The sequence below is a fragment of the Mauremys mutica genome, chromosome 1 (assembly GCF_020497125.1).
Source record: "Mauremys mutica isolate MM-2020 ecotype Southern chromosome 1, ASM2049712v1, whole genome shotgun sequence".
NCBI lineage: Eukaryota > Metazoa > Chordata > Testudines > Geoemydidae > Mauremys > Mauremys mutica.
The window spans coordinates 371,362,019-371,389,211 of record NC_059072.1 but is presented as its reverse complement, the minus strand read 5'-3'; the positions used below and the strand labels follow the sequence as shown (position 1 = coordinate 371,389,211).

Genomic DNA, 27,193 nt, shown 5'->3' with positions numbered 1-27,193 from the left:
CTTAAAACAAGCCCAGGCAAAACTCTCCAAGAGCAGAGGGGCAGTTCACACCTCATCAGGGCATGTATGGGACAAACCCAGCCCAGCCTCACAGGAACAAAGGACACTGGCCTAGGCAGCAACAAAGGATCTGTTGGACTCTCGAGTGAGTCACCCCCCTTTTCCTTAGTCAGTGTGGGACTATGATGAGGTAATGCTTACCTGACCCAAAAGTGGGAGGGGGCCAAAGCCAAGAGGGAAGAAAGAACATGATAAAACAGAGTAACGTTTGCCATGCTTTTCCTCTCTCTTCCATCTCCACCAAGTGACTGATGCACTGATCAAAGGGGAGAAGCTGTCTGAAGAGCAACCAGCCAGCTTGTGGTGAGAAGCATCTACATTTGTAAGGGCACTGAAAGTGTTAAGATCAGTTTAGAATGTGTTTTGCTTTTATTTCATTTGACCAAATCCGACTTGTTATGCTTTGACTTATAATCACTTAAAATCTATCTTTGTAGTGTGACAGACCCAAACCAGTGGGGTACAGGAGTCTGGTAGAGGGCAAATATATTGGTCACTGGATGAGTAGTTTTCTGTTCCCTGAGTGACCAGAGCAGGGGCTGCACTAGAGTAATCAGGAACCTGCTAGAACCAATTAAGGCAGACAGGCTAATTAGAACACCTGCAGCCAATCAAGGCCGGCTAATCAGGGTACCTGGGTTTAAAAAGGAGCTCATTCTAGTCAAGCAGGGGGGAGCCAGACGAGAGGAAGTGCCTGTGAGGAGCTGGAGCAAGAGTCACAAGGAGCTGAGAGTGAGAGGCTGTGCTGCTGGAGGACTGAGGAGTACAAGCGTTATCAGACACCAGGAGGAAGGTCCTGTGGTGAGGAGAAAGAAGGTGTTTGGAGGAGGCTATGGGGAAGTAGCCCAGGGAGTTGTAGCTGTCATGCAGCTGTTACAGGAGGCACTATAGACAGCTGCAATCCACAGGGCCCTGGGCTGAAACCCAGAGTAGGTCCCTTTCAAGGTCCCTTCCAGTTCTAGGAGATTGGTATATCTTCAATTATTACCTTTTATTACCTTACCCAAACCTCCCAACTCCTGATCAGACATAGGAGGAGTTGACCCAGACTGTGGGGAAAATCACTGAGGTGAGCAAATCTGACAATAAGCGCAGGACCCACTAAGGTAGAGGAGGAACTTTGTCATAACTGGTGTCAGGAGTGGGATTTGGTGTGCACAGCGCGGCAGAAGGAGGGTGATTTAAAAAAAAAAGTAGAGGGTTTTTCCCCCCCCACCACAATGGATGACTTAGTATGGGCATTGATACAAGCTACGGCAGCCCAGCAGGAGGCTACCCGTGTCCAGGCAGCTGCCCAACAGGAGGCAGTGCGGCTGCAGCAAGAGACTAATTGCCTGCTGATGGACCAGGCTTTTCAAGAACGAGCTATGTTGCGGGAACTGGTAAACCAGGTAAAGACCATTACAGAGCTGAACCACGGCCATCATGGGACACAGATCATATGGGCCAGCCATTGGCTGCAGAAAATGATGCAGGAGGATGATGTAGAGGCATACCTTCTGGCCTTTGAGAGGACAGCCCTACGGGAGGCCTGGCCTCGAGATCAGTGGTCTGGCATCCTTGCCCCATTCCTGTGTGGGGAGGCCCAGAAGGCTTACTATGATCTGCCTTAAGAGGCTGCAGCAGACTACCCCCCAGCTGAAAGCAGAGATCCTGGCCAGATCTGGGGTAACGACTGCAGTGCGGGCCCAGCGGTATCACGAGTGGAGGTACCAGGAATACAAAACCCCGCGGTCCCAATTGTATGACCTCATCCATCTCGCACGAAAGTGGTTGCGAACGGAGTCCCGGAGTCCGGAAGAGATTCTAGAGGTTCTGGTCATCGACCGATACATGAGGGGACTACCGCCAGACCTTCGTGCCTGGGTAAGCCAGAACGAACCCTCCACCTATGATGAGGTGGTTGCACTGGTAGAGAAGCGAAGGACGGCAAGGGAGCTGACCCGACCAGTTAAGGAAGAGGCATCCCGGGTTAAACTAGCAGCACCAAGCCCTAGAGCTTGGGTGACTGGGCAACCAGGAGATCACAGGTGGAAAAAGAGAGTGGCTGAAGGCCCACCAGAAGCCACAAAGAGTCGGAGCATGGAGGAAGAAGAGGATCGTGACGTTAGATTGCCCAAACCAAGAGACCGGGGAATGCCTAGGGCTCCATACAGATGTTATGCCTGCGGGGAGTGGGGACATATAGCTGCACAGTGTCCCAATGCTGAGGAGCCGATGCAGTGTAACCTGGGGAACTGGGCAGACACATGCTTCCTAATCCACCTTGTGGGGGTCTCACTAACCCCTCATATGTACACCAGACCAGTAAAGCTAAATGGGGTAGAGACCACAGCACTGGTTGATTCGGGGAGTGCTATCACGCTTGTCTCAGGGAAGCTCGTCAAGTGTAGTCAGCTGCTGTGGGCTAAGCGTACGGGGATAACATGCGTACATGGGACAGTTGGTTATTACCCCACCATCCCAGTAAAACTCGAGATTCAGGGGAACACTACTGAGGTAGCAGCAGGTGTAGTCCCTAAACTCCCATACCCGGTGCTCATAGGGAGGGACTTCTCAGGGTTTGGAAACTTACTCCCAGTAGGAGGATTGGAGGAAAAGGGGAACCCTGAAGTTAGTGAGGCCTCCACAGTAGACTGTCAACCCCCTGTCTTCTCTGAAATATCCCCAGACTTATTTTCCATTCCCAGACATGGTAGAAAGTCGAAAAGGGAAAGAAGGGTAGCCAAAGCCTTGGGAACCCAAATACTGACTCAAAGATAGCGGGTCGCTCTCGTAGGTAGGCGGACCCGAGCAGCTGAAAAGGAGGCCACCCAGGAGGGAGAGGCACCCGAGTCTGATCCCCACCCTAATGCTTCTGAACCAGTAGAGGCAACAGAGACTGGGCCCCTAGATCTTGGGCAGATTAGCCCCGGGAGAGGAAATTTTGGACGGGACCAGGCCGAAGACCCAAGGTACGACATTAGGAAGGAGGTGACTGAAATAGATAGGGTCCCCGTGGAAGGGAAAACCCAGGGACCAGGACCCTACTTCATAATGAAGAAGAATCTCTTATACCGGGTTGCACCAGTACAGGGGCAGAAGGTACAGCAGATCCTAGTACCTCAAAAACACCAGAACTCTGTATTAAGTCTTGCTTAAAGGACAGGGAACAAAGGGTAGGAATTAATGGTAAATTCTCAGAACGGAGAGGGGTAACTAGTGGTGTTCCCCAGGGGTCAGTCCTAGGACCAATCCTATTCAATCTATTCATAAATGATCTGGAGAAAGGGGTAAATAGTGAGGTGGCAAAGTTTGCAGATGATACTAAACTGCTCAAGATAGTTAAGACCAAAGCAGATTGTGAAGAACTTCAAAAAGATCTCACAAAACTAAGTGATTGGGCAACAAAATGGCAAATGAAATTTAATGTGGATAAATGTAAAGTAATGCACGTTGGAAAAAAATAACCCCAACTATACATACAACATGATGGGGGCTAATTTAGCTACAACGAGTCAGGAAAAAGTTCTTGGAGTCATCGTGGATAGTTCTCTGAAGATGTCCACGCAGTGTGCAGAGGCGGTCAAAAAAGCAAACAGGATGTTAGGAATCATTAAAAAGGGGATAGAAAATAAGACTGAGAATATATTATTGCCCTTATATAAATCCATGGTACGCCCACATCTCGAATACTGTGTACAGATGTGGTCTCCTCACCTCAAAAAAGACATTCTAGCATTAGAAAAGGTTCAGAAAAGGGCAACTAAAATGATTAGGGGTTTGGAGAGGGTCCCATATGAGGAAAGGTTAAAGAGGCTAGGACTCTTCAGCTTGGAAAAGAGAAGACTAAGGGGGGATATGATAGAGGTATATAAAATCATGAGTGATGTTGAGAAAGTGGATAAGGAAAAGTTTTTTTACTTATTCCCATAATACAAGAACTAGGGGTCACCAAATGAAATTAATAGGCAGCAGGTTTAAAACAAAGAAAAGGAAGTTCTTCTTCACGCAGCGCACAGTCAACTTGTGGAACTCCTTACCTGAGGAGGTTGTGAAGGCTCAACTATAACAATGTTTAAAAGGGGACTGGATAAATTCATGGTGGTTAAGTCCATAAATGGCTATTAGCTAGGATGGGTAAGAATGGTGTCCCTAGCCTCTGTTCGTCAGAGGATGGAGATGGATGGCAGGAGAGAGATCACTTGATCATTGCCTGTTAGGTTCACTCCCTCTGGGGCACCTGGCATTGGCCACTGTCGGTAGACAGATACTGGGCTAGATGGACCTTTGGTCTGACCTGGTATGGCCATTCTTATGTTCTCACAGTCATCTTTTTGGGGGGCATTTGGGGGTAGTGAAGACCCTGGCACGAGTCCTACGACAGTTCTTCTGGCCCGGAGTACATGAAGAAGTGCGGAGGTACTGTGCGTCCTGCCCGGAGTGTCAGCTGCACAGTCCTGGTCCCCACCTGAGGGCACCTTTAGTACCCCTTCCCATCATAGAGGTCCCCTTTGAACGAATAGCCATGGACCTAGTGGGACCCCTGGAGAAGACGGCTCAGGGCCACCAATATATACTTGTTGTTTTGGACTATGCTACTCGCTACCCAGAAGCCATCTCCCTGCGGAACACAGCCTCTAAAATGATAGCCAAATTGCTGGTGGGGATCTTTGCTTGAGTGGGGCTACCAAAGGAGATATTAACGGACCAAGGAACCCCATTTATGTCAAAGCTAATGAAGGACCTCTGTATGCTGCTCCATATACATACCCTGAGAACTTCAGTCTACCATCCACAGACTGATGGGTTGGTAGAAAGGTTTAACCAAACCCTCAAGGCTATGATAAGGAAGGTGGTAAGTCGGGACGGGAAGGATTGGGACACCCTACTACCCTACCTTATGTTCGCTATCCGGGAGGTACCTCAGGCCTCAACTGGGTTTTCCCCCTTCGAGTTACGTGTGTAAATTCGGGCGTCACCCCCGTGGCATACTAGACATCGCCAAAAAGATCTGGGAAGAGGAACCCAATGAGGGGAGAAATATAATTGAACATGTAATACAGATGCGAGACCGGATAGCCAGTGTCACCCCCATTGTACGGGAACATTTGGAAAAGGCACAGGAGGCCCAGAGAACCTATTACAATTGCCAGGCAAAAGTCCGACAGTTCCAACCAGGGGATCGGGTGATGGTATTGGTACCCATGGCAAAAAGCAAGCTTCTGGCCCAATGGCAGGGGCCCTATGAGGTGGTTGAACCCGTGGGGAAAGTAACCTACAAGGTGCGGCAGCCAGGATGCCGAAAACAAGAACAGATTTATCGCATCAACCTTCTGAAACCCTGGCATGCACAAGAGGCATGCATAACTGTCCAAAAAGACCTAAAGCCAGGAAAACAAGCCTTCCAAACAGGTGAGAGTGTCTCCTGATTTAACACCAGACCAGAAGAATGAGGTGTCTGAGATGATCCTCCGGAACCAAGATGTGTTCTCCACAAAACCGGATCGAACAACCGAGACATATCACCACATCATCACGAACCCTGGGGCCAGAATAACAATGAGGCCCTATCGGGTGCCAGCGGCCAAAAGCGAGGAAATAAAAGCAGAAGTAAAAAAAATGCTGAAGTTGGGGATCATCGAAGAATCCCACAGTCAGTGGTCCAGCCCAATCGTGCTGGTGCCCAAACCTGATGGCACCACAAGGTTTTGCAGCAACTTCTGGCAACTTAACGAAGTATCCCAGTTCGACGCGTACCCCATACCTCGTATAGATGAGCTACTGGACCATCTGGGTAATGCCCTGTACTTGACTACTCTAGACTTGACAAAGGGGTACTGGCAGATTCCCCTTGCGGAAGACGCAAAGGAAAAGACTGCATTCTCTACACCAGAGGGTCTTTTTCAATATACTGTTTATTGCACTGAGTGTTGCATGTATGAGTACCTGCCCTGTGGGCGGGTGGCGTATGTGTGCAATCGGTGCAAGGAGCTCCTGGCCCTCAGAGACCATGTACGGACTTTGGAGGCCAGGGTGGCGGAACTGCAGGAGCTAAGAGAGGCAGAGAGGTAAGTTGATGAGGCTTTCCGGGACACTGTAGAATTGTCCCACCTCCGCTCAGACAGCCCCTGCGTTGTTGAGGAGGAAGAACGGCCCAGGGAAGCAGAGCAGTCAATGGGGGCAGAGGGAAACCTTCCCGTAGTTGGGACCCTCCTTCCAGATGGTGCTGGGGTTGCCTCTCGCACTGAGGTTACCTCTCCAGGGGAGGGAACTCCAGTTTCTAGGAAAAGGCAGGTGTTAGTAATGGGAGATTCGATTATTAGAAACGTAGATAGCTGGGTTTGTGATGACCGGGAGAACTGTATGGTGACTTGCCTGCCTGGTGCGAAGGTTGCGGATCTCTCAAGGCATCTAGACAGACTTATATGTAGTGCTGGGGAGGAGCCGGTGGTCGTGGTACATGTAGGTACCAATGACATAGGGAAGGGTAGGAGAGATGTCCTGGAAGCCAAATTTAGGCTGCTAGGGAAGAGACTGAAATCCAGGACCTCTATGGTGGCATTCTCAGAAATGCTCCCAGTTCCACGCGCAGGGCCAGGTCGGCAGGCAGAGCTTCAGAGTCTCAATGCGTGGATGAGACGATGGTGTAGAGAGGAAGGGTTAACATTCATTAGGAACTGGGGAAACTTCTGCGATGGAAGGAGCCTATACAGGAGAGATGGGCTCCACCTAAACCAAAGTGGAACCAGACTGCTGGCACTAAACATTAAAAAGGTTGTAGAGCAGTTTTTAAACTAGGAGATGGGGGAAAGCCGACTGCTGCAGAGGAGCATGTGGATCGGACACAGACTTCTCTTAGGGAAGAGTCTGATGATGGAGAATCTCCAGGTTATAGTCAGGAGCAGAGGACGGAAGAGGATAATGTAAGGGCCGGATCAGATGATAAACAGTCACATAAAAAAAGAATCTGGCACATCAGAAAAGGGCAGACAAATAGTGACAAGTTTTTAAAGTGCTTGTACACAAATGCTAGAAGTCTAAATAATAAGATGGGTGAACTAGAGTGCCTTGTGATAAAGGAGGATATTGATATAATAGGCATCACAGAAACCTGGTGGACTGAGAGCAATCAATGGGACACAATCGTTCCGGGGTACAAAATATATCGGAAAGACAGAACAGGTCGTGCGGGGGGAGGAGTGGCACTATATGTGAAAGAAAATGTAGATTCAAATGAAGTAAAAATCTTAAGCGAATCCACATGTTCCATAGAATCTCTATGGATAAAGAAATGTCATGCTCTAATAAGAATATAACATTAGGGATCTATTATCAACCACCTGACCAGGACAGTAATAGTGAGGATGAAATGCTAAGGGAAATTAGAGAGGCTATCAAAATTAAGAACCCAATAATAGTGGGGGATTTCAATTATCCCCATATTGACTGGGAACATTTCACTTCAGGACGAAATGCAGAGATAAAATTTCTCGATACTTTAAATGACTGCTTCATGGAGCAGCTGGTACGGGAACCCACAAGGGGAGAGGCAACTCTAGATTTAAACCTGAGTGGAGCGCAGGAGCTGGTCCAAGAGGTAACTATAGCAGGACCGCTTGGAAATAGTGACCATAGTACAATAGCATTCAACATCCCTGTGGTGGGAAGAACATCTCAACAGCCCAACACTGTGGCATTTAATTTCAAAAGGGGGAACTATACAAAAATGAGGGGGTTAGTTAAACAAAAGTTAAAAGGTACAGTGACTAAAGTGAAATACCTGCAAGTTGCATGGGCCCTTTTTAAACACACCATAATAGAGGCCCAACTTCAATGTATACCCCAAATTAAGAAACACAGTAAAAACTAAAAAAGAGCCACCGTGGCTTAACAACCATGTAAAAGAAGCAGTGAAAGATAAAAAGACTTCCTTTAAAAAGTGGAAGTCAAATCCTAGTGAGGCAAATAGAAAGGAGCACAAACACTGCCAACTTAAGTGCAAGAGTGTAATAGAAAAGCCAAAGAGGAGTTTGAAGAACGGCTAGCCAAAAACTCCAAAGGTAATAACAAAATGTTTTTTAAGTGCATCAGAAGCAGGAAGCCTGCTAAACAACCAGTGGGGCCCCATGATGACCAAAATACGAAAGGAGCGCTTAAAGACGATCAAGTCATTGCGGAGAAACTAAATGGATTCTTTGCTTCAGTCTTCACAGCTGAGGATGTTAGGGAGATTCCCAAACCTGAGCTGGCTTTTGTAGGTGACAAATCTGAGGAACTGTCACAGATTGAAGTATCACTAGAGGAGGTTTTGGAATTAATTGATAAACTCAACATTAACAAGTCACCGGGACCAGATGGCATTCACCCAAGAGTTCTGAAAGAACTCAAATGTGAAGTTGCGGAACTATTAACTAAGGTTTGTAACCTGTCCTTTAAATCGGCTTCGGTACCCAATGACTGGAAGTTAGCTAATGTAACGCCAATATTTTAAAAGGGCTCTAGAAGTGATCCCGGCAATTACAGATGGGTAAGTCCAACGTCGGTACCGGGCAAATTAGTTAAAACAATAGTTAAGAATAAAATTGTCAGACACATAGAAAAACATAAACTGTTGAGCAATAGTCAACATGGTTTCTGTAAAGGGAAATTGTGTCTTACTAATCTATTAGAGTTCTTTGAAGGGGACAACAAACATGTGGACAAGGGGGAATCCAGTGGACATAGTGTACTTAGATATCCAGAAAGCCTTTGACAAGGTCCCTCACCAAAGGCTCTTACGTAAATTAAGCTGTCATGGGATAAAAGGGAAGGTCCTTTCATGAATTGAGAACTGGTTAAAAGACAGGGAACAAAGGGTAGGAATTAATGGTAAATTCTCAGAATGGAGAGGGGTAACTAGTGGTGTTCCCCAAGGGTCAGTCCTAGGACCAATGCTATTCAATTTATTCATAAATGATCTGGAGAAAGGGGTAAACAGTGAGGTGGCAAGGTTTGCAGATGATACTAAACTTCTCAAGATAGTTAAGAACAAAGCAGATTGTGAAGAACTTCAAAGAGATCTCACAAAACTAAGTGATTGGGCAACAAAATGGCAAATGAAATTTAATGTGGATAAATGTAAAGTAACGCACATTGGAAAAAATAACCCCAACTGTACATACAATATGATGGGGGCTAATTTAGCTACAACGAGTCAGGAAGCAGATCTTGCAGTCATCGTGGATAGTTCTCTGAAGATGTCCACGCAGTGTGCAGAGGAGGTCAAAAAAGCAAACAGGATGTTAGGAATCATTAAAAAGGGAATAGAGAATAAGACTGAGAATATATTATTGCCCTTATATAAATCCATGGTACGCCCACATCTCGAATACTGTGTACAGATGTGGTCTCCTCACCTCAAAAAAGATATTCTAGCATTAGAAAAGGTTCAGAAAAGGGCAACTAAAATGATTAGGGGTTTGGAGAGGGTCCCATACGAGGAAAGATTAAAGAGTCTAGGACTCTTCAGCTTGGAAAAGAGGAGACTAAGGGGGATATGATAGAGGTATATAAAATCATGAGTGATGTTGAGAAAGTGGATAAGGAAAAGTTTTTTACTTATTCCCATAATACAAGAACTAGGGGTCACCAAATGAAATTAATAGGCAGCAGGTTTAAAACAAATAAAAGGAGCGCACAGTCAACTTGTGGAACTCCTTACCTGAAGAGGTTGTGAAGGCTAGGACTATAACAGTGTTTAAAAGAGAACTGGATAAATTCATGGTGGTGAAGTCCATAAATGGCTATTAGCCAGGATGGGTAAAGAATGGTGTCCCTAGCCTCTGTTTGTCAGAGGATGGAGATGGATGGCAGGAGAGAGATCACTTGCCTGTTAGGTTCACTCCCTCTGGGGCACCTGGCATTGGCCACTGTTGGTAGACAGATACTGGGCTAGATGGACCTTTGGTCTGACCCGGTACGTCCGTTCTTATGTTCTTACTGTTCTCCCTTTTGGACTACATGGGGCCCCAGCTACTTTCCAGCGCCTCACGGACAAGCTATTACGCCCTCGTAACAGTTATGCTGCTGCCTACTTGGACGATGTGGTCATTCATAACCCTGACCGGGAAACTCACCTAGAGAAGGTGGAAGCAGTCCCTGATACCTTCAGGCGAGCTGGCCTTACAGCAAACCCTGCCAAGTGTGCTGTAGGGTTTACAGAGGCCAAATATCTTGGCTACATTGTGGGAAAAGGTCTGGTAAAACCCCAAGTGAACAAGTTGGAGGCCATTCAAAATTGGCCCCAACCACATCGCAAGAAACAAGTCCGGGCATTCTTAGGTGTAGTGGGGTATTACCGATGATTTATCCCCCACTTTGCCACAAGGGCAAGCCCCCTGACAGACCTAGTAAAAGCCCCTGGACCTGATCTGGTAAGATGGTCTGACGCAGTAGAGGAAGCATTCACAGACCTAAGGACTGCCCTCTGCAGTAACCCTGTACTGATAGCCCCTGATTTCAGCAAGGAATTTATCCTGCAGACAGATGCATCGGAAGTAGGGTTGGGGGCCATTCTATCACAGATGGTCAGGGAGGAGGAACACCCAATTCTCTATCTCAGTAGGAAACTCCTTCCGAGGGAACAAAAATATGCAGTGGTGGAGAGAGAGTGCCTCGCCGTAAAATGGGGCACGGAAGCATTGTGCTACTACTTGCTCGGGCGCAGATTTGTCCTCGTGACCGACCATGCCCCTCTTCAATGGATGCAGCGGAAAAAGGAGAAGAACACAAGGGTGACCAGGTGGTTCTTATCCCTCCAACCTTTCCAGTTCCGTGTGCAGCACAGAGCAGGGAGCCGTCATGGCAATGCTGATGGCTTGTCACATGTGCACTGTCTGGCATCCCAAGCTGCCCGACCCCTTGGTGTTGAGCAGGGGGGAGGGATATGTGACAGACCCAAACCAGTGGGGTACAGGAGTCTGGCAGAGGGCAAATATACTGGTCACTGGATGAGTAGTTTTCTGTTCCCTGAGTGACCAGAGCAGGGGCTGCACTAGAGTAATCAGGAACCTGCTAGAACCAATTAAGGCAGACAGTCTAATTAGAACACCTGCAGCCAATCAAGGCCGGCTAATCAGAGCACCTGGGTTTAAAAAGGAGTTCACTCCAGTCAGGCAGGGGGGAGCCAGAGGAGAGGAAGTGCCTGTGAGGAGCTGGGAGCAAGAGGCACAAGGAGCTGAGAGGGAGAGGCTGTGCTGCTGGAGGACTGAGGAGTACAAGCGTTATCAGACACCAGGAGGAAGGTCCTGTGGTGAGGAGAAAGAAAGTGTTTGGAGGAGGCCATGAGGAAGTAGCCCAGGGAGTTGTAGCTGTCATGCAGCTGTTACAGGAGGCACTATAGACAGCTGCAATCCACAGGGTCCTGGGCTGGAACCCGGAGTAGAGGGCGGGCCTGGGTTCCCCCCAAACCTCCCAACTCCTGATCAGACACAGGAGGAGTTGACCCAGACTGTGGGGAAAATCACTGAGGTGAGCAAATCTGCCAATAAGCGCAGGACCCACCAAGGTAGAGGAGGAACTTTGTCACAGTAGTTAATAAATTTTATTCTACCTGAAGCAGTGCATTTGGTTTGAAGCATGTCAAAGACTCCCCTTGGAATAACAAGCCTGGTACATATCAATTTCGTTGTTAAATTGATTAACTCATATAAGCCTGCAGTGTCCCAACAGGCATAACTGGACACTACAAGATGGGGGTTCCTAGGGTTGTGTCTGGGAGCGGAGATATTGGCTACTGTCGTTCAGTTGTACAATCCAAGGAGCAGCTTACATGCCAGAAGCTATGCCTGAACAGTCCAGGAGTGGGGGTTCTCACAGCAGAGCAGGGTAAGACTGGCTCCCAGGGTCAAGGATTAGAGTGACCTAGCAGAGCACTGATCCAGATAATACCAGGGGAACGTCTCCTCTAATGGCTCAGATATCTCCTCAGTCAGCTCCTTGAGTATTTAAGGATGCATTTCATCAGACCCTGGTGACTTGAAGGCATCCCATTTGTCCAAGTAACTTTTAACTTGTTCTATCCCTATTTTAGCCTCTTCTGATCCTACCTCAATTTCACTGGTATTCACTATGTTGGTTATAGACTACAGGTAGTAGTTCTGCAGTTTCACATTTGAGTTCCTTCAGAACTCTTGAGTGAATACCATCTGGTCCCGATGATTTATTACTGTTTAGTTTATTAATTTATTCCAAAATCTCCTCTAATGACACCTCAATCTGGGATAGTTCCTCAGATTTGTCATCTAAAAAGAATGGCTCAGGTTTGGGAATCTCCCTCACATCCTTAGCCGTGAAGATCAATGCAAAGAATTCATTTAGTTTCTCCGCAATGGCCTTATTGCCCTTGAGTGCTCCTTTACCATCTCTATCGTCAAGTGGCCCCACTGGTTGTTTAGCAGTATGAACAAAGGCTGAAAGAACTGGGTATGTGTGACACTATACCTCATGGGAGCGGCCTGTAACCCCCATATTAATCATTTGTATATAATTGTGATACTTCATATAAAGCATGCCATGTAAAGTATCATGGGAAAGGTTATCAACTGCTGAAACCCATTGTTCTATCTAAATATGTATATCATTAACACATATGAAGTTATGAGATTGTGCTGTATGGTTGTCACTAAAATATGCTGTGAGTTGGGGAATCGCCCAGATATTAGCTCCCCAGAGACAACAACAAGGGAGGTAACCAATGCCTGGATGGGTGTTGAATAACCACCAACAGCCATTGTCCAGCAAGGGTGCTACAATTCAATGACTCACTTGCATAAGACCACACCAGGGGAATTGCTAAACCTTGCCTGGTGACTCAGCAATGCCCACTAGACATGGCTGGACTTGTGTTCTCCAAGAACGTGGACTGAAGATATAAAATAGGGGACAGAGGTTATGTGGTTTGTCCTTTCTCCTATCCCTCCCATGCTGAAGGCAATGAGAATGCTGGAGCTGAGGAGATTGGTCCCGAGGCTAACAAGGAAAGCCTGCATATGAAAGACTGTAACCAACCTGTCATAAACATAAAGCTACAGGTAGAATAAAATCCCGTTTACCTGTAAGGGGTTAAGAAGCTCAAATAACCTGGTTGGCACCTGACCAAAAGGAACAATAAGGAAAGAAGATACTTTCAAATCGGGAGGAGGTGGGGGAGGTTTTGTGTGTGCTCTGTTTGTTGTTAGAACATAACATAAGAACATAAGAACGGCCGTACCGGGTCAGACCAAAGGTCCATCTAGCCCAGTATCTGTCTACCGACAGTGGCCAATGTCAGGTGCCCCAGAGGGAGTGAACCTAACAGGCAATGATCAAGTGATCTCTCTCCTGCCATCCATCTCCATCCTCTGACGAACAGAGGCCAGGGACACCATTCTTACCCATCCTGGCTAATAGCCATTTATGGACTTAGCCACCATGAATTTATCCAGTTCTCTTTTAAACACTGTTATAGTCCTAGCCTTCACAACCTCCTCAGGTAAGGAGTTCCACAAGTTGACTGTGCGCTCCTTTTATTTGTTTTAAACCTGCTGCTTATTAATTTCATTTGGTGACCCCTAGTTCTTGTATTATGGGAATAAGTAAAAAAACTTTTCCTTATCCACTTTCTCAACATCACTCATGATTTTATATACCTCTATCATATCCCCCCTTAATCTTCTCTTTTCCAAGCTGAAGAGTCCTAGCCTCTTTCATGTTTCCTCGTATGGGACCCTCTCCAAACCCCTAATCATTTTAGTTGCCCTTTTCTGAATCTTTTCTAGTGCTAGAATATCTTTTTTGAGGTGAGGAGACCACATCTGTACACAGTATTCGAGATGTGGGCGTACCATGGATTTATATAAGGGCAATAATATACTCAGTCTTATTCTCTATCCCCTTTTTAACGATTCCTAACATCCTGTTTGCTTTTTTGACCGCCTCTGCACACTGCGTGGACATCTTCAGAGAACTATCCACGATGACTCCAAGAACTTTTTCCTGACTCGTTGTAGCTAAATTAGCCCCCATCATATTATATGTACAGTTGGGGTTATTTTTTCCAACGTGCATTACTTTACATTTATCCACATTAAATTTCATTTGCCATTTTGTTGCCCAATCACTTAGTTTTGTGAGATCTTTTTGAAGTTCTTCACAATCTGCTTTGGTCTTAACTATCTTGAGTAGTTTAGTATCATCTGCAAACTTTGCCACCTCACTGTTTACCCCTTTCTCCAGATCATTTATGAATAAATTGAATAGGATTGGTCCTAGGACTCTCGGGACAAAGAGAGCGACCAAGCAGGTAACACAGCTCCTACTGATACATCTAAACTTACAGAAATTGTAAGTAATAGAAAGAAAATGCGTTACACTATCTTTTGTTTTAGCTTGTGAATTTTCCCTATTCTAAGAGGGAGGTTTATTTCTGTTTCTGTAACTTTGAAATTGAGCCTAGAGGGGAATCCTCTGCGTTTTAAATCTTTTTATTACCCTGTAAAATTACTTTCCATCCTGATTTTACAGAGGTGCTTCTTTTAAGTTTTTCTTTATGATAAAGTTCTACTTTTAAGAACCTGGTTGGTTTTTAGTGTCCTAAAACCCCAAGAGTCTGGTCTGTGTTCACTTTGTTCCCCAGGAAAGGGGGTGAAGGGATTTGGGGGGATATTTTTGGGAAATAGGAACTCCAAGTGGTCCTTTTTCTGAATCTTTGCCTAAATCACCTGGTGTTGGCAGCAATACCATCCAAGGACAAGGGAAGGATTTGTGCCTTGGGGAAGTTTTTAACCTAAGCTGGTAGAAATAAGCATAGGGGGGGTCTTTCATGTGGGTTCCCAGATCTGTACCCCAGAGTTCAGAGTGGGAAGGGAACCCTGACACAACCTGCAGTATCCAGTGGGGTGAGAAAAACTACTTAGTCCAGATATTGTCTAGTCTAATTAGGTTGAGAATTTAGACCACATGTTTGTCTTTTATTTTCTTTTGGTAACCATTCTGACTTTTGCTTATTACTTATACTCACTTAAAATCCATCTTTTGTAACCAATAAACTTATTCTAATGTTTATCATTACCAGTGAGTTTGACTGAAGTGCTAGGTAAATTAGTAAACTTGCATTGCTCAAGAAAGGGTCTTGAGCAGTACAAGACAGTATATTCCAGTGGTACAAGGCTGGGAGCTTGGGGATTTGGCTGGTGCCTTTCTCTGTGTGATTCGTGAGTGGCTCTGGGAGCATTCATGAAATCTGGATGGATGTGGGGCTCCACATGTGGTTGTACTGCACGGTAACAGCACCTAGAGAGGTTTGCTGCTTGCTACCAGTAAGGCATTGTGAGAGAAAACCCAGATTAGTAGTTAAGGGATCACAGGTCATATTGTTATTTATGCCTAGAGCTTCAGCAAGGCCTACAAAATGCACCAACTTCAGATAATATTTCCCTTATTTAATACATCTGTAGTTTTAAATGCAAGATATTTTGATAAACCCACTTTTTTCCCTTATGGATCCAGCATATTCAACTAATAAAAAAAATACAAAATCTCTTTTTGTGCATTTTTAATTGAATTCCAATTGCAGCTTGACACAAATCTTATAGTAAATAAGAAATGTGTCATTCACTATTTTCTAACATAAAATAATGTCAAAAAGAAGAGCCTGAATACATGTAAAGTTATATAATTGCTTAAATAAATGTGTACAGATGTAGTGTATCCTCCTGGTTAGAGAGAAATACTAAATTTTAATGTAAATGCTACATTTAATTGCAAATAAGGTTTAATGCTTACCAACAATGAGAATCAACTTTTCTATAGGAAAATAACTAAAAAATACAAATGTAAAACAAGATTAGAATTGATTATTTAAATCAAAGTATCTTTCTTGCCATTTAAAATCATGATTAAAATCTGTGATTTAAATCAATCTACTCTGCTGCCTCAACTCACAAAACTGGAACATTAAATAGGCTCCCAGTACTGGAGCGCCCAGTCACAGAGCTAGGACAGACATTATTCCTCAAGGTCTTGTGGGGTACTTACCCTTCTGCAGGAGAACTCTTCCAAATGCAGGAAATACCAGTCCCCCAGGACAGGCTGCACAGCAGAACGGCCCCCATAGATAAACAGGTACTTCTGGCCTAGAAAGAAAAGACAGTTAGCTGAACAGAGGAGCTGGATCATGAAAGGTCACGTAGGCAACAGATGCATCTTCTGTCTGGATCACTGCAAGGCAGTTGTCATGGGGGACCTCAATTATATCCACAAGACTGGATGCTTTGTACTCCAGACTTCTAAGAGAGCCTGCAACTGTCTAGCAATTCCACTAGTGTCTGTTCAATCTGTCCCTGCTAGCTAATGTAGAACCAGACAGCTGGAGGGAGAGACTAGGCATGCCAGCAATTCCAGAATAGTCAGCCTAACCCATGCCTCTTGTCTGAGTCAACCAGAAGATATTCTTTATGGGGTGGCCAAACTGCGGCTCCGGAGCTGAATGCAGCTCTTCAGAAGATAAAATGCGGCTCCTGCTAGGAGCAGACTCTGGGGAAAAGAATGGTGGTGCTGAGCACCCACCAGCAGCCCTATCAGCCCCTCCCCCCCCCGAGCCTCCCACCTGCTGGCAGCCCACCCAGCGCCTCCTCCTCCCTCCCTGTGCCTCTCGCCTGCTGCAATCAGCTGTTTTGTGATGTGAAGGGGTGTGTGGGAAGAGTGAGTACATGGCTCACTCGGGGGAGGGTCAGGAAGAGGTGGCGCGGAGGTGGGGGCTTGGGGAAAGGGGTGGAGTGGGGGGGCAAGGCCTGGGACAGAGCCAGGGGTCCAGCACCCCCTGGCTGGCACCAGTGTCTCCTTGAATAAAGCACACGGTGACTAGCCGGTGTGGAAAATTTTAATCAAATTTTTTCTTACACCATCTAACAATGGAAAGCAAGTGCAAACAGAAAATAAAATACACAGATGAAAAATCGAGTCTTCTAACAGGAATGGGAGAATAAGTACTTTTTTGTTGAACATAATGGTAAGGCCATGTGTCTTCTTTGCCAGACGCATATCTCTCAGTTCAAATCTTCAAACTTGCAGCATCATTTCGCTTCTAGCCATGCACATATGGATCAAGAATTCCCACAAGGTTCTGAATTCCGCACTTTAAAATTGAAAACTTTGAAAGGACAAACAGGTGTAGAAGCCCAGTTGATAACCAGATTTGCCAACCGATCACAGACTGTAATGTTAGCCCCCTATTATGTGGGCTGGCACATAACCCGTGCGAAAAAGCCCTACTCTGAAGGAGAGCTTATAAAAACTGCCTCACTGATGTGATTTCAAACCTGTTACCAGAGAATGAGAATCTACAGAAGAAAATGTCTGGCCTGCGGTTTTCACGCCACACAATAGAACCAGAATCTCCAACCTGGGAGGAAGGGGCCTGAGGACAATTCGTAGCTCTTCACTGAACCTTCTTTAATTTATCAACATCATAAGAACATCAGAAGAGCCAGACTAGGTCAGACCAAAGGTTCATCTACCACAGTATCCTGTTTTCCCGACAGTGGCTAATGCCAGCTGCCCCAATGGGAATGAACAGAACAGGTAATCATCAAGTGATCCATTCCCTGTCACCCATTCCCAGCTTCTCGCAAACAGAGGCTAGGGCCTTCATCCCAGCCCATCCTGGCTCACAGACATTGATGGACCTATCCTCCATGAATGTATCTAGTTCTTTGTTTAACCCTGTTATAAATTTGGCCTTCACAACATCCTCTGGCAAAGAGTTCCACAGGTTGACTGTGCGTTGTGTGAAGAAATACTTCCTTTTGTTTGTTTTAGACCTGCTGCCTATTAATTTTATTTGATGACCCCTAGTTCTTGTGTTAGGAGAAGGAGTAAATAATAATTCCTTATTTACTCTCACCACACCAGTCATCATTTTATAGACCTCTATCATATCTCCCCTTAGTTGTCTCTTTTCCAAGCTGAAAAATCCCAATCTTATTGATCTCTCCTCATACGGAAGCCATTTCATACCCCTAATCATTTTTGTTATCTTTTTCTGAACCTTTTTCCAATTCCAAAATATCTTTTTTGAGATGGGGCGACCACATCCGCACACAGTATTCAAGATGTGGGCGTACTATGGATTTATATAGAGGCAATATGATATTTTCTGTCATATTATCTTTTTCTTTCTCAATGATTGCTAACATTCTGTTTATTTTTTTGACTGCCGCTGCACATTGTGGATAGTTCTCTGAAAACATCCACTCAATGACTCCAAGATCTTGAGTGGTCACAGCTAATTTAGACCCCCATCATATTATATGCATAGTTGGGATTATGTTTTCCAATGTGCATTACTTTGCATTTATCAGCATTAAATTTCATCTGCCATTTTGTTGCCCGGTCACCCAGTTTTGTGTAGCTCTTTGCAGTCTGCCTGGGACTTAACTATCTTGAGTAGTTTTGTACCATCTGCAAATTTTGCCACCTCACTGTTTACCCCTTTTTCCAAATCATTTATAAATATGTTGAATATGACTGCTCCTACTACAGACCCCTGGGGGACACCTCTATTTACCTCTCTCCGTTCTGAAAAAAGACGGTTACTCACCTTTGTAACTGTTGTTCTTCGAGATGTGTTGCTCATATCCATTCCAATTAGGTGTGCGCGTGCCGCGTGCACGTTCGTCGGAAGATTTTTACCCTAGCAACACTCGGTGGGTCGGCTGGGCGCCCCCTGGAGTGGCTATGGCACCAGATATATACCCCTGCCGACCCGCCCCTCAGTTCCTTCTTGCCGGCTACTCCGACAGTGGGGAAGGAGGGCGGGTCTGGAATGGATAGGAGCAACACATCTCAAAGAACAACAGTTACAAAGGTGAGTAACCGTCTTTTCTTCTTCAGGTGCTTGCTCATATCAATTCCAATTAGGTGATTCCCAAGCCTTACCTAGGCGGTGGGGTCGGAGTGAGACGTCGCGGAATGTAAGACCGCTGAGCCAAAGGCGGCATCGTCTCTAGACTGTTGGACCAATGCGTAATGTGATGCAAAGGTGTGGATGGAAGACCAAGTAGCCGCACAACAAATTTCCTGGATGGGAACATGGGCCAGGAAGGCAGTAGAGGAGGCTTGAGCCCGAGTAGAATGGGCGGTGAGATGTCCAGCCAGAACATGCGCCAAGTCATAGCATACCAGGCCTTTTGCTCTTTTTGAGCATTTTTTAGGGTTTTTTTAAGCAAGGGCTAAGGAGTTTCAAAGGGTGTTTTGTAGGTTGCTTACAAAGTTCAGAATGTTAGTTCCTGGAGAAGGCGTAAACCCAGGGGCGGCTCCAGACCCCAGCGCGCCAAGCGCGTGCTTGGGGCGGCGTGCCGCGGGAGGGCAGCAGGCGGCTCCGGTGGACCTCCCGCAGGCATGCCTGCGGAGGGTCCGCTGGTCCCGCGGCTCCGGTGGACCTCCCACAGGCGTGCCCTGCGGAGAGTCCGCTGGTCCCGCGGCTTCGGTGGAGCATTCGCAGGCGTGCCTGCTGGAGGTCCACCGGAGCCGCGGGACCAGCGGACCCTCCGCAGGCACGTCTGCAGGAGGTCCACCGGAGCCGCAGGACCGGCGACCGCCAGAGCACCCCCTGCGGAGTGCCGCCCTGCTTGGGGCGGTGCAATTCCTAGAGCCGCCCCTGCGTAAACCCCTCCCATTGCTGCTTCACCAACTGTAATGGCCCCTTAACCTTGCGGCCATACACAAGTTTAAATGGTGAAAACCCTAAACTGGGATGTGGTACAGCCCTGTAGGCAAAAAGCAACTGCTGCAACACTAGTCCCAATTATTGGAGAGCTCATTTACAAATTTACGTATTATGGCCCCCAAAGTTTCATTAAACCTCTTCACCAGGCCAGGTGATAGGGGATGGCAACCAAGTGGTTCACCCCATGAGCTTCCCACAGGCTTTTCATGGTCCCTGCCAGGAAATTAGTTTCTGAATCTGTAAGGATATTGGAGGGCCAACCTACCCTGGCAAAAATGTTTGTTAATGCCTGGCACACACTTTGGGGGGGAGGGATAGCTCAGTGGTTTGAGCATTGGCCTGCTAAACCCAGGGTTGTGAGTTCAATCCTTGAGGAGGCCACTTAGGGATCTGGGGCAAAAAATTGGTCCTGCTAGTGAAGGCAGGGGGCTGGACTCGATGACCTTTCAAGGTCCCTTCCAGTTCTAGGAGATTGGTATATCTCCAATTATTACCTTTTTTATTACCTAGCCCTGGTGTTGCTTCAAGCTACTGCTTCCGGCCATCGGGTGGCAAAAATCATGAAAGTCAGTATTTATTGCTTTCCTCTGGGTGTCTTTTTTTGGAAAAGGACACAGAATATTTACAGCTATTTGCTGAAATGGAACCTCAATTATGGGGAGTGGCTGGAGAGGGGCTTTGACCTGGTCTTGGGTTTTTTTCACTTTTTGGCACACCTCACAAGACCGGACAAGTAGAAACATCCTTGCCCATTCCCTCCCAGTGGAATGACTTCCCCAAATGGTCTTTGGTCCTACTCACCCCAGCACAGTCACTAGGATGATTGTGGGCTAAGCTTAAGAGCTTTACCCGGTACTTAGTTGGAACTACCAACTGTCCTTGAGAATGCCAGTCTTCCTGGTGTCCATCAGAAAGAGTTTTCTTATATAAAAGTTCTTTTTTTTTTTTTTACAACAAACCGGGATGAGTTAGAAGAGCTGAGAGGCAGTGGGTTGCTTCGTGCTGCCGCCTAAGCTCCCTGGAGGCTGTTATCTGCTTCCTGCTTGGCCTGGAACTGTTTCCTTGATGCTGGAGACATCAGTTTCTCATTGAATTGTGGACTTGGGCTTGGTCCCTCTTGAAGTGATGTAGGACGATGGGGCTGTTTTTGTTGACTGTGAACCGCTCTTTGCTGGCACACTATGTTGTATTTTAGGCTCCTGCTGAGCCTCTTGCGCAGGGTTATTTGCTGCTGCCAGTGCAGGCTTGCTAGTGTCCTCTGGCATTGAAGTTGTAGATGGGGTTGCAAGCGCTGGATTCAGTGCCAGCAATGGTTTTGGTGCTGGTTGCTCTGCCAGTTCTGGTTTTGGGACTGGCTCTGTCTGGGTCTCTGGGACTGGATCCACTACTGCTGCCGCAAACATGGGCATGGGGTTCGGTTCCACCATCGTAGTATGGGTCTCTGACAACACAGGCTGGGCCCTTGCAGAAGGCTCAGGAACAGAGCTAGGTGTGAAGGCTTGCTTAGCCTGGCTGCAGGTGACCATTCCCACCCTTTCGGCTAGCTTCACATGGTTGTTCAAGTCTTCCCCAAGCAGCATGGGAATGGGATAATTATCATAGACTGCAAAAATCCACATTCCTGACCAGCCCTAGTACTGGACAGGCAACTTGGCTCTAGGCAAGTTTAAAGAGTTTGACATGAAGGGTTGAATCGTTACCGGGGCCTCTGAGTTGATGAATTTGGGGTTTACTAAGGATTGGTGGAGAGTTGACACTTGTGCTCTAGTATCCCTCCATGCGATAACCTTCTTCCCGCCCATACTCACGGTTTCCCTTCACTCTGAGGGTATTTGGGAGGCATTTGGGACGGGGGACCTTTGGTGTGATTTTGGTGTAATGAACTGCAATTTGTTGGGGTTCTTGGGGCAGTTGGCCTTTATATGCCCCAGCTTAGTACATTTAAAACATTGTCCAGCTGACTGGTCACTGGGGCGAGGTGGGTTGCTGGAGACTGGTGTGGTGGGACGATAAGGAGTTTGGGGTTTTCCTTGGGATGTAGGTGGGGCCTTGGGCTGCCCCCAGTGGTAGGGTTTTGTTTTAGGTTGCCCCTTCTGATATTTGCTTCAACTGCTACTAGTTTTTTTCTTTTCTGCCACCTCCACCCATCTGGTTTCAATTTTCCCCGCCCTGATTACAGTTTTGGGCTTCCCATTTAGGATATACCTTTCTATTTCCTCAGGAACACCCTCTAAGAACTGCTTCATTTGCATTAGGAAAGGCAGATCTTCCAGAGATTTAACACTTGCTCCTGATATTTAGGCATCCCAATTTTTTACAATGTGGTAGGCATGTCAGGAAAATGCCATGTTTTCACTGTTCAGGTGTTAGCCCCATTCTAATCCTGGCCTTGTTTTTAAAAAGTTTGTAGCTGTTTGGATGTTTTTTAGGCATTTTAGTTGTCACCTCTGCTAAGGGTCCACTGAGCTGCGGTCTCAGCTCCACCATATACTGGTCTGTAGAGAGGCTGTACCCAAGGCAGGCCCTTTTGAAATTTTTTAAGAAGGCCTCTGTATCATCGCCTCCTTTGTAGGTGGGGAACTTTCTGGGATGGGAAGCGGTACCTGGTGAAGGATTGCTAGGGTTGTCCGGTATATTCTGCTTAGCCCTGGCCCTTTCTAACTTCAGTTTATGCTTCTGGGCTGCCCTCTGGGCCTCCAAAGCCCTCTTGTGGGCAAGTTCCTCTGCCTCCACAGCTCTCTCATGGGCAGCTTCTTCCCTGGCCATCTGTCTATTATGTTTTTTTATTCTTTCCTCAGCTTTGAATTTATCTAATTCTAGTTTTTGTTGGACATTGCGTTTCACCATCCTAACTCCTGCTTGCCTAGCTTACCCGAGCTAGAAAGAAAAAAAAAACTTGCTTGTGAATTCCCTTGCAGGAAGTTAACTACCTTGCCCTCAGGCAGAGAAAAAAAAATCTCCAGCTGCTCACAGCTTAAAAAAAAAAATCCCTTTGTTAAAAGAACCTAACACCTCTGCTTCCAGGCAAAGAGAGAGAAAAAAAATCTCTAGCTGCTTTCAGCTAAACAAAAACCTTTTTGGCTTTCAAGCAGCCAAAAAAAAACCCTGTCCTTTTAAAATCCTACTGGGCTTTTGGTTATAATAATAGGAGATTTGCCTATCTCCTAGAACTGGAAGGGACCTTGAAAGGTCATCAAGTCCAGCCCCCTGCCTTCACTAGCAGGACCAAGTACTGATTTTTGCCCCAGATCCCTAAGTGGCCCTCTCAAGGATTGAACTCACAACCCTGGGTTTAGCAGGCCAATGCTCAAACCACTGAGCTATCCCTCCCCCCGATCATGATGATCCCACCGTGCTGCCACCATGTCAGGGTTCCTTCCCCCCTCTGAACTCTGGGGTATAGATGTGGGGACCCGCACGAAAGACCCTCTAAGCTTATTTTTACCAGCTTAGGTTAAAAACTTCCCCAAGGCACAAATTCCTTTCTAGCTTTAGTATCGCTGCCATCACCAAGTGATTTAAACAAACATTTAGGGAGGGTCACTTGGAGCCCTACCTTCCCCAAATATCCCCCCAATCCCCTACACCCCCTTTCCTGGTGATAGGGAAAATATTCCCCCACCCCGCTTATAGGCCCAGAATTTTGAGCGTACCTTAACCCCCCCGTTGCTGCTTGGCGTAATTTGTAGGCCTTAACCCCTTGCCCTACTAGCATATATGAGCAATGGGTTTAATACTTCTGCAAAATGAGTTTGTCTGTATAAAGGGCATCAGGAAGCAAAGCAGAAAAGAGGAACCAAGCGGCCCTGAGATGCCCAGCTGTAATATGCAGAGTCTAGCAAGAGCTGTTGCAGAAGTAACCGCAAGCAGGGGTCCAAAGGCAGGCAGACTACCAACGAAAACTGCCAAAGAACAATAACAGGAAAAACCAAATATGGAAAAGTACTGAGCTAGCTTGCTTAATTTGCCATTGTCATAGGTTTATTCCCCACTTTGAACTTTAGCGTTCACAAGATGGGGACCTGCATAGGCTCCTCTAAACTAAAATTCTAGTTTAGATCTGGTACGCTGCCACCAACTAGAAATTCCAGTGTCTAGTACACTCCCGGTTCCCCCAAACTTTCCCTGGGGAACACAGATCCCAACTTCCTTGGGTCTTAACACAAAGGGAAATAATCCATTCCCCCCACCTTCTTCCCCCTCCCCTTGTCCTTGGGAGAGATACCTTGATTCAATTCCCCACTTTGAACTTTAGCGTTCACAAGATGGGGACCTGCATGGACTCCTCTAAACTAAATCCTAGTTTAGATCTGGTAAACGCTGCCACCAGCCAAGTTTGTTAGTGTCTGGCACACTCCCTGTTCCCCCAAACTTTCCTGGGGAACACAGATCCAAATTCCTTGAATCTCAACACAAAGGGAAATAATTTATTCCCCTCCCCTCCTTCCCCCCTCCCCTCTCCTAGTCCTTAGGAGAGATACCTTGATTCAAACTCAATGAATCAAACAAAGAAGGATTCACTTTTCCCCCCTCCCCTTCCCCTCAGAATAATCAAAGTAACAGCAAACAGAAATAAAGATATTTCTTCAGCAAACACACAATTGCAAATGTAGAAAGTAATTTTAAGACTAAACCGCCTTTCTAATACTCACTATACTGAATAGAAGAAAATACTTCAGGAAAACTTGGAGAACTTGAAGATATGTCTGGGCTCTCTTAGATCCAAAAGGAGAACGGCAACCCAAACAAAGGACACAGACAAAGCCTTCCCTCCACAGAGATTTGAAATTATCTTGTCCCTTGATTGGTCCTCTGGTCAGGTGTTCGTCAGGTTACTGAGCTTGTTAACCCTTTACAGGTAAAAGAGATCTTAACCCTTACTATCTGTTTATGACAGCCATTGATAATCCCAAATAAGGGAATTTAAATAAGTGTTAATTTGCGGTTTTAGCCTTTATAACCTTGGTGAAATCTGTTAGAGAGGGCCAGTTATCCCCTTGTGTGGGGCCATACTGTGACCCTCCCTGTGTGCACACTTGTATTCTAATAAAGGAGCCTCAAGGCTGTCTGACCAAAAAATCAACGGCGTGGCGAATTTTTCCACGACACTGGGAAGGCTTGAGAATAATATCCTCACCAATTGGTACAGGTGAACACACACCCAAATCCTTGGATCTTAAGAACAATGAAAAATCAATTAGGCTCTTAAAAGAAGATTTTTAATTAAAGAAAAGGTAAAAGAATTATCTCTGTAAAATCAGGATGGTAAGTACTTTACAGAATAACAAAAGACTCAAGAACACAGAGGATTTCCCCTCTAGGCAAAACCTTAAAGTTACAAAAACAGAGATAAACCTCCCTCTCAGCACAGGGAAAATTCACAACCTAAAACAAAAGGTAATCTAATGCATTTCTTTTCTGCTATTACTTACTATTTCTGCCAGACTAGATGCTTAGTTTAGATATGCTTAAGGAGATATAATTTTCCTGTCCTGGTTTCTTGGCTGCAGGGGCGGCTCTAGAAATTATGCCGCCCCAAGCAGGGCGGCGCGCTGCGCCACTCGTGCCGCCCTTCCCCGGTCCCGCGGCCGGGGCAGAAGTGTCTGCGGACGGTCCCGTGGTCCCGCGGCTCCGGTGGAGCATCCACAGGCATGCCTGCGGGAGCTCCGTCCAAGCCGCGGGACCAGCGCACCCGCCGCAGTCATGCCTGCAGGAGCTCAAGCGGAGCCACGGGAAGAGGGGACTCTCCGCAGGCATGACTGCGGAAGGTCCGCCGGAGCCAAATGCCGCCCTGCCACGAAATGCCGCCCCACGCGCCTGCTTGGCGCGCTGGGGTCTGGAGCCGGCCCTGCTTGGCTGGCTCCGAGAGACACAGACCAAAACCTTCCCCCACAGTTTTGAAAGTATCTTCTCCCCTTATTGGTCAGGTGCCACCTGGATTATCTGAGCTTCTTAACCCTATACAGGTAAAAGAGGAATTAACCCTTAACAGGGTAAAGAGGGTTTTATGCTACCCTTAGCTGTATGTTTATGACATATGCTCTAGTTCAACTGATAGTTATTTTGGGAGATGGAGGAATCTGCATCTTGGTGACATTCACTAGATGAAATTATATTGCCTGCATTATACACATCAGATAAAATTACTATAATTATTCCTTCTGGCCTCAAAATCTATGAATAGGATAAGGCTGTCCCCTGTGTCTGGGGATTTCTATATCCTCAGGTACTTGTACAGCCCACCTCCCTGTCATAACTAAACATTCTTCTCCCAATGACTGAGGAAATTCTCTTTTGGGCCCTTTTACCTTGGCACATCACTTCAGTTGTAGTATGTCTCCAGCGCGATGAGGCTAGGTCCTCAGCAGGCTGTGGGCTCACAAGTTCCACCACAACACAATCTGGATCTGAGGCTGTCATGGATTCAGGAAACCTTAGCCAAAGGATCCCCAAATCTGCATTCGTTGGGGACATTCGCCCTCCCACTACCAGGGCCTGGCTCCCAGAAACACACGTCACAGTATGGAACAACCGTCCACCTGAAGAGAGAGAACACCAGGATTCAGATTGGTACCTCTACAGGAAGAGAGAGGGTTACCAGACCAAAGGCTTCAATCCCCTCTACCCTTCAGTGCTGAGCACTGATAGTACAGTATGAATCTCCCCCTTCCTCTCCAGGGTTACCCCATTAATATTAGAGATCTCCGTGTGTGCTCCACCCTAGGGGGAGAACGTACCCCAAGTGTTACCAGACTTTTCCATTCTCACACTTCTAACACGCCAGTTGTCTTCGTGTCTGATTAGGACATGGAAATCTCTTAGGCGGCAGTGTCGTCCATCCTGCTCTCCGAAGCCTCCAGTAGTGAGGACCACATGTGGTCTGATAAGTACAGAGTGGTGGCCATACCGCCTCAGGCCAGCAATTGTGCACACAGATGCAGAGATGCTACCAGCAACTCTGGGAGGGTCACCAGCTGAGAAAGCTGCAATCCAAAGAGAATCAGACTGAGGCACAGGGGTTTGTTTGCAGTAGTGCCCCAGACATGACACATACAAGAACAGAGATTACCCTCTAACCAGAAAAAAGTGAGAGAGCTCAAATTCTTTCACTTATCAAAGAGAATGAGAGGTGGGCTTGATTACAGCGTGTAAGTACCTTCACGAGGGGAAAATAGCAGGTACTAAAGGGCTCCTCATTCTAGCAGAGAAAGACAGAACGCGAACCAATTACTGGAAGCTGATACGAGGCAAATTCAAATAGAAATAAGACGCAATATTTTTAATGGTGAGGGTCATCAGCCATCGAAACAAACTGCCAAGGGGGCGGTGGATTCTGCATCTCTTTTCAGAGTAGCAGCCGTGTTAGTCTGTATCTGCAAAATGAACAGGAGTACCTGTGGCACTTTA

At 46.5% G+C, this 27,193-nt stretch overlaps 1 protein-coding gene across 4 annotated transcripts in view; it reads right to left on the bottom strand.

Annotated features, from left to right (window-relative positions):
• The window catches only part of LCMT2 (leucine carboxyl methyltransferase 2), a 66,503-nt gene that overhangs the window by 3,687 nt on the left and 35,623 nt on the right, over positions 1–27,193 (bottom strand). For all 4 annotated transcript variants that reach the window (XM_045025253.1, XM_045025268.1, XM_045025261.1 and 1 more), the window contains 3 exons: positions 26,524–26,769; positions 26,095–26,325; positions 16,096–16,193 (listed from right to left, as the gene is read on the bottom strand). In XM_045025253.1, the coding sequence (XP_044881188.1) occupies positions 16,096–16,193; positions 26,095–26,325; positions 26,524–26,769 (575 nt within the window). The remainder of the gene's footprint in view (positions 1–16,095; positions 16,194–26,094; positions 26,326–26,523; positions 26,770–27,193) is intronic.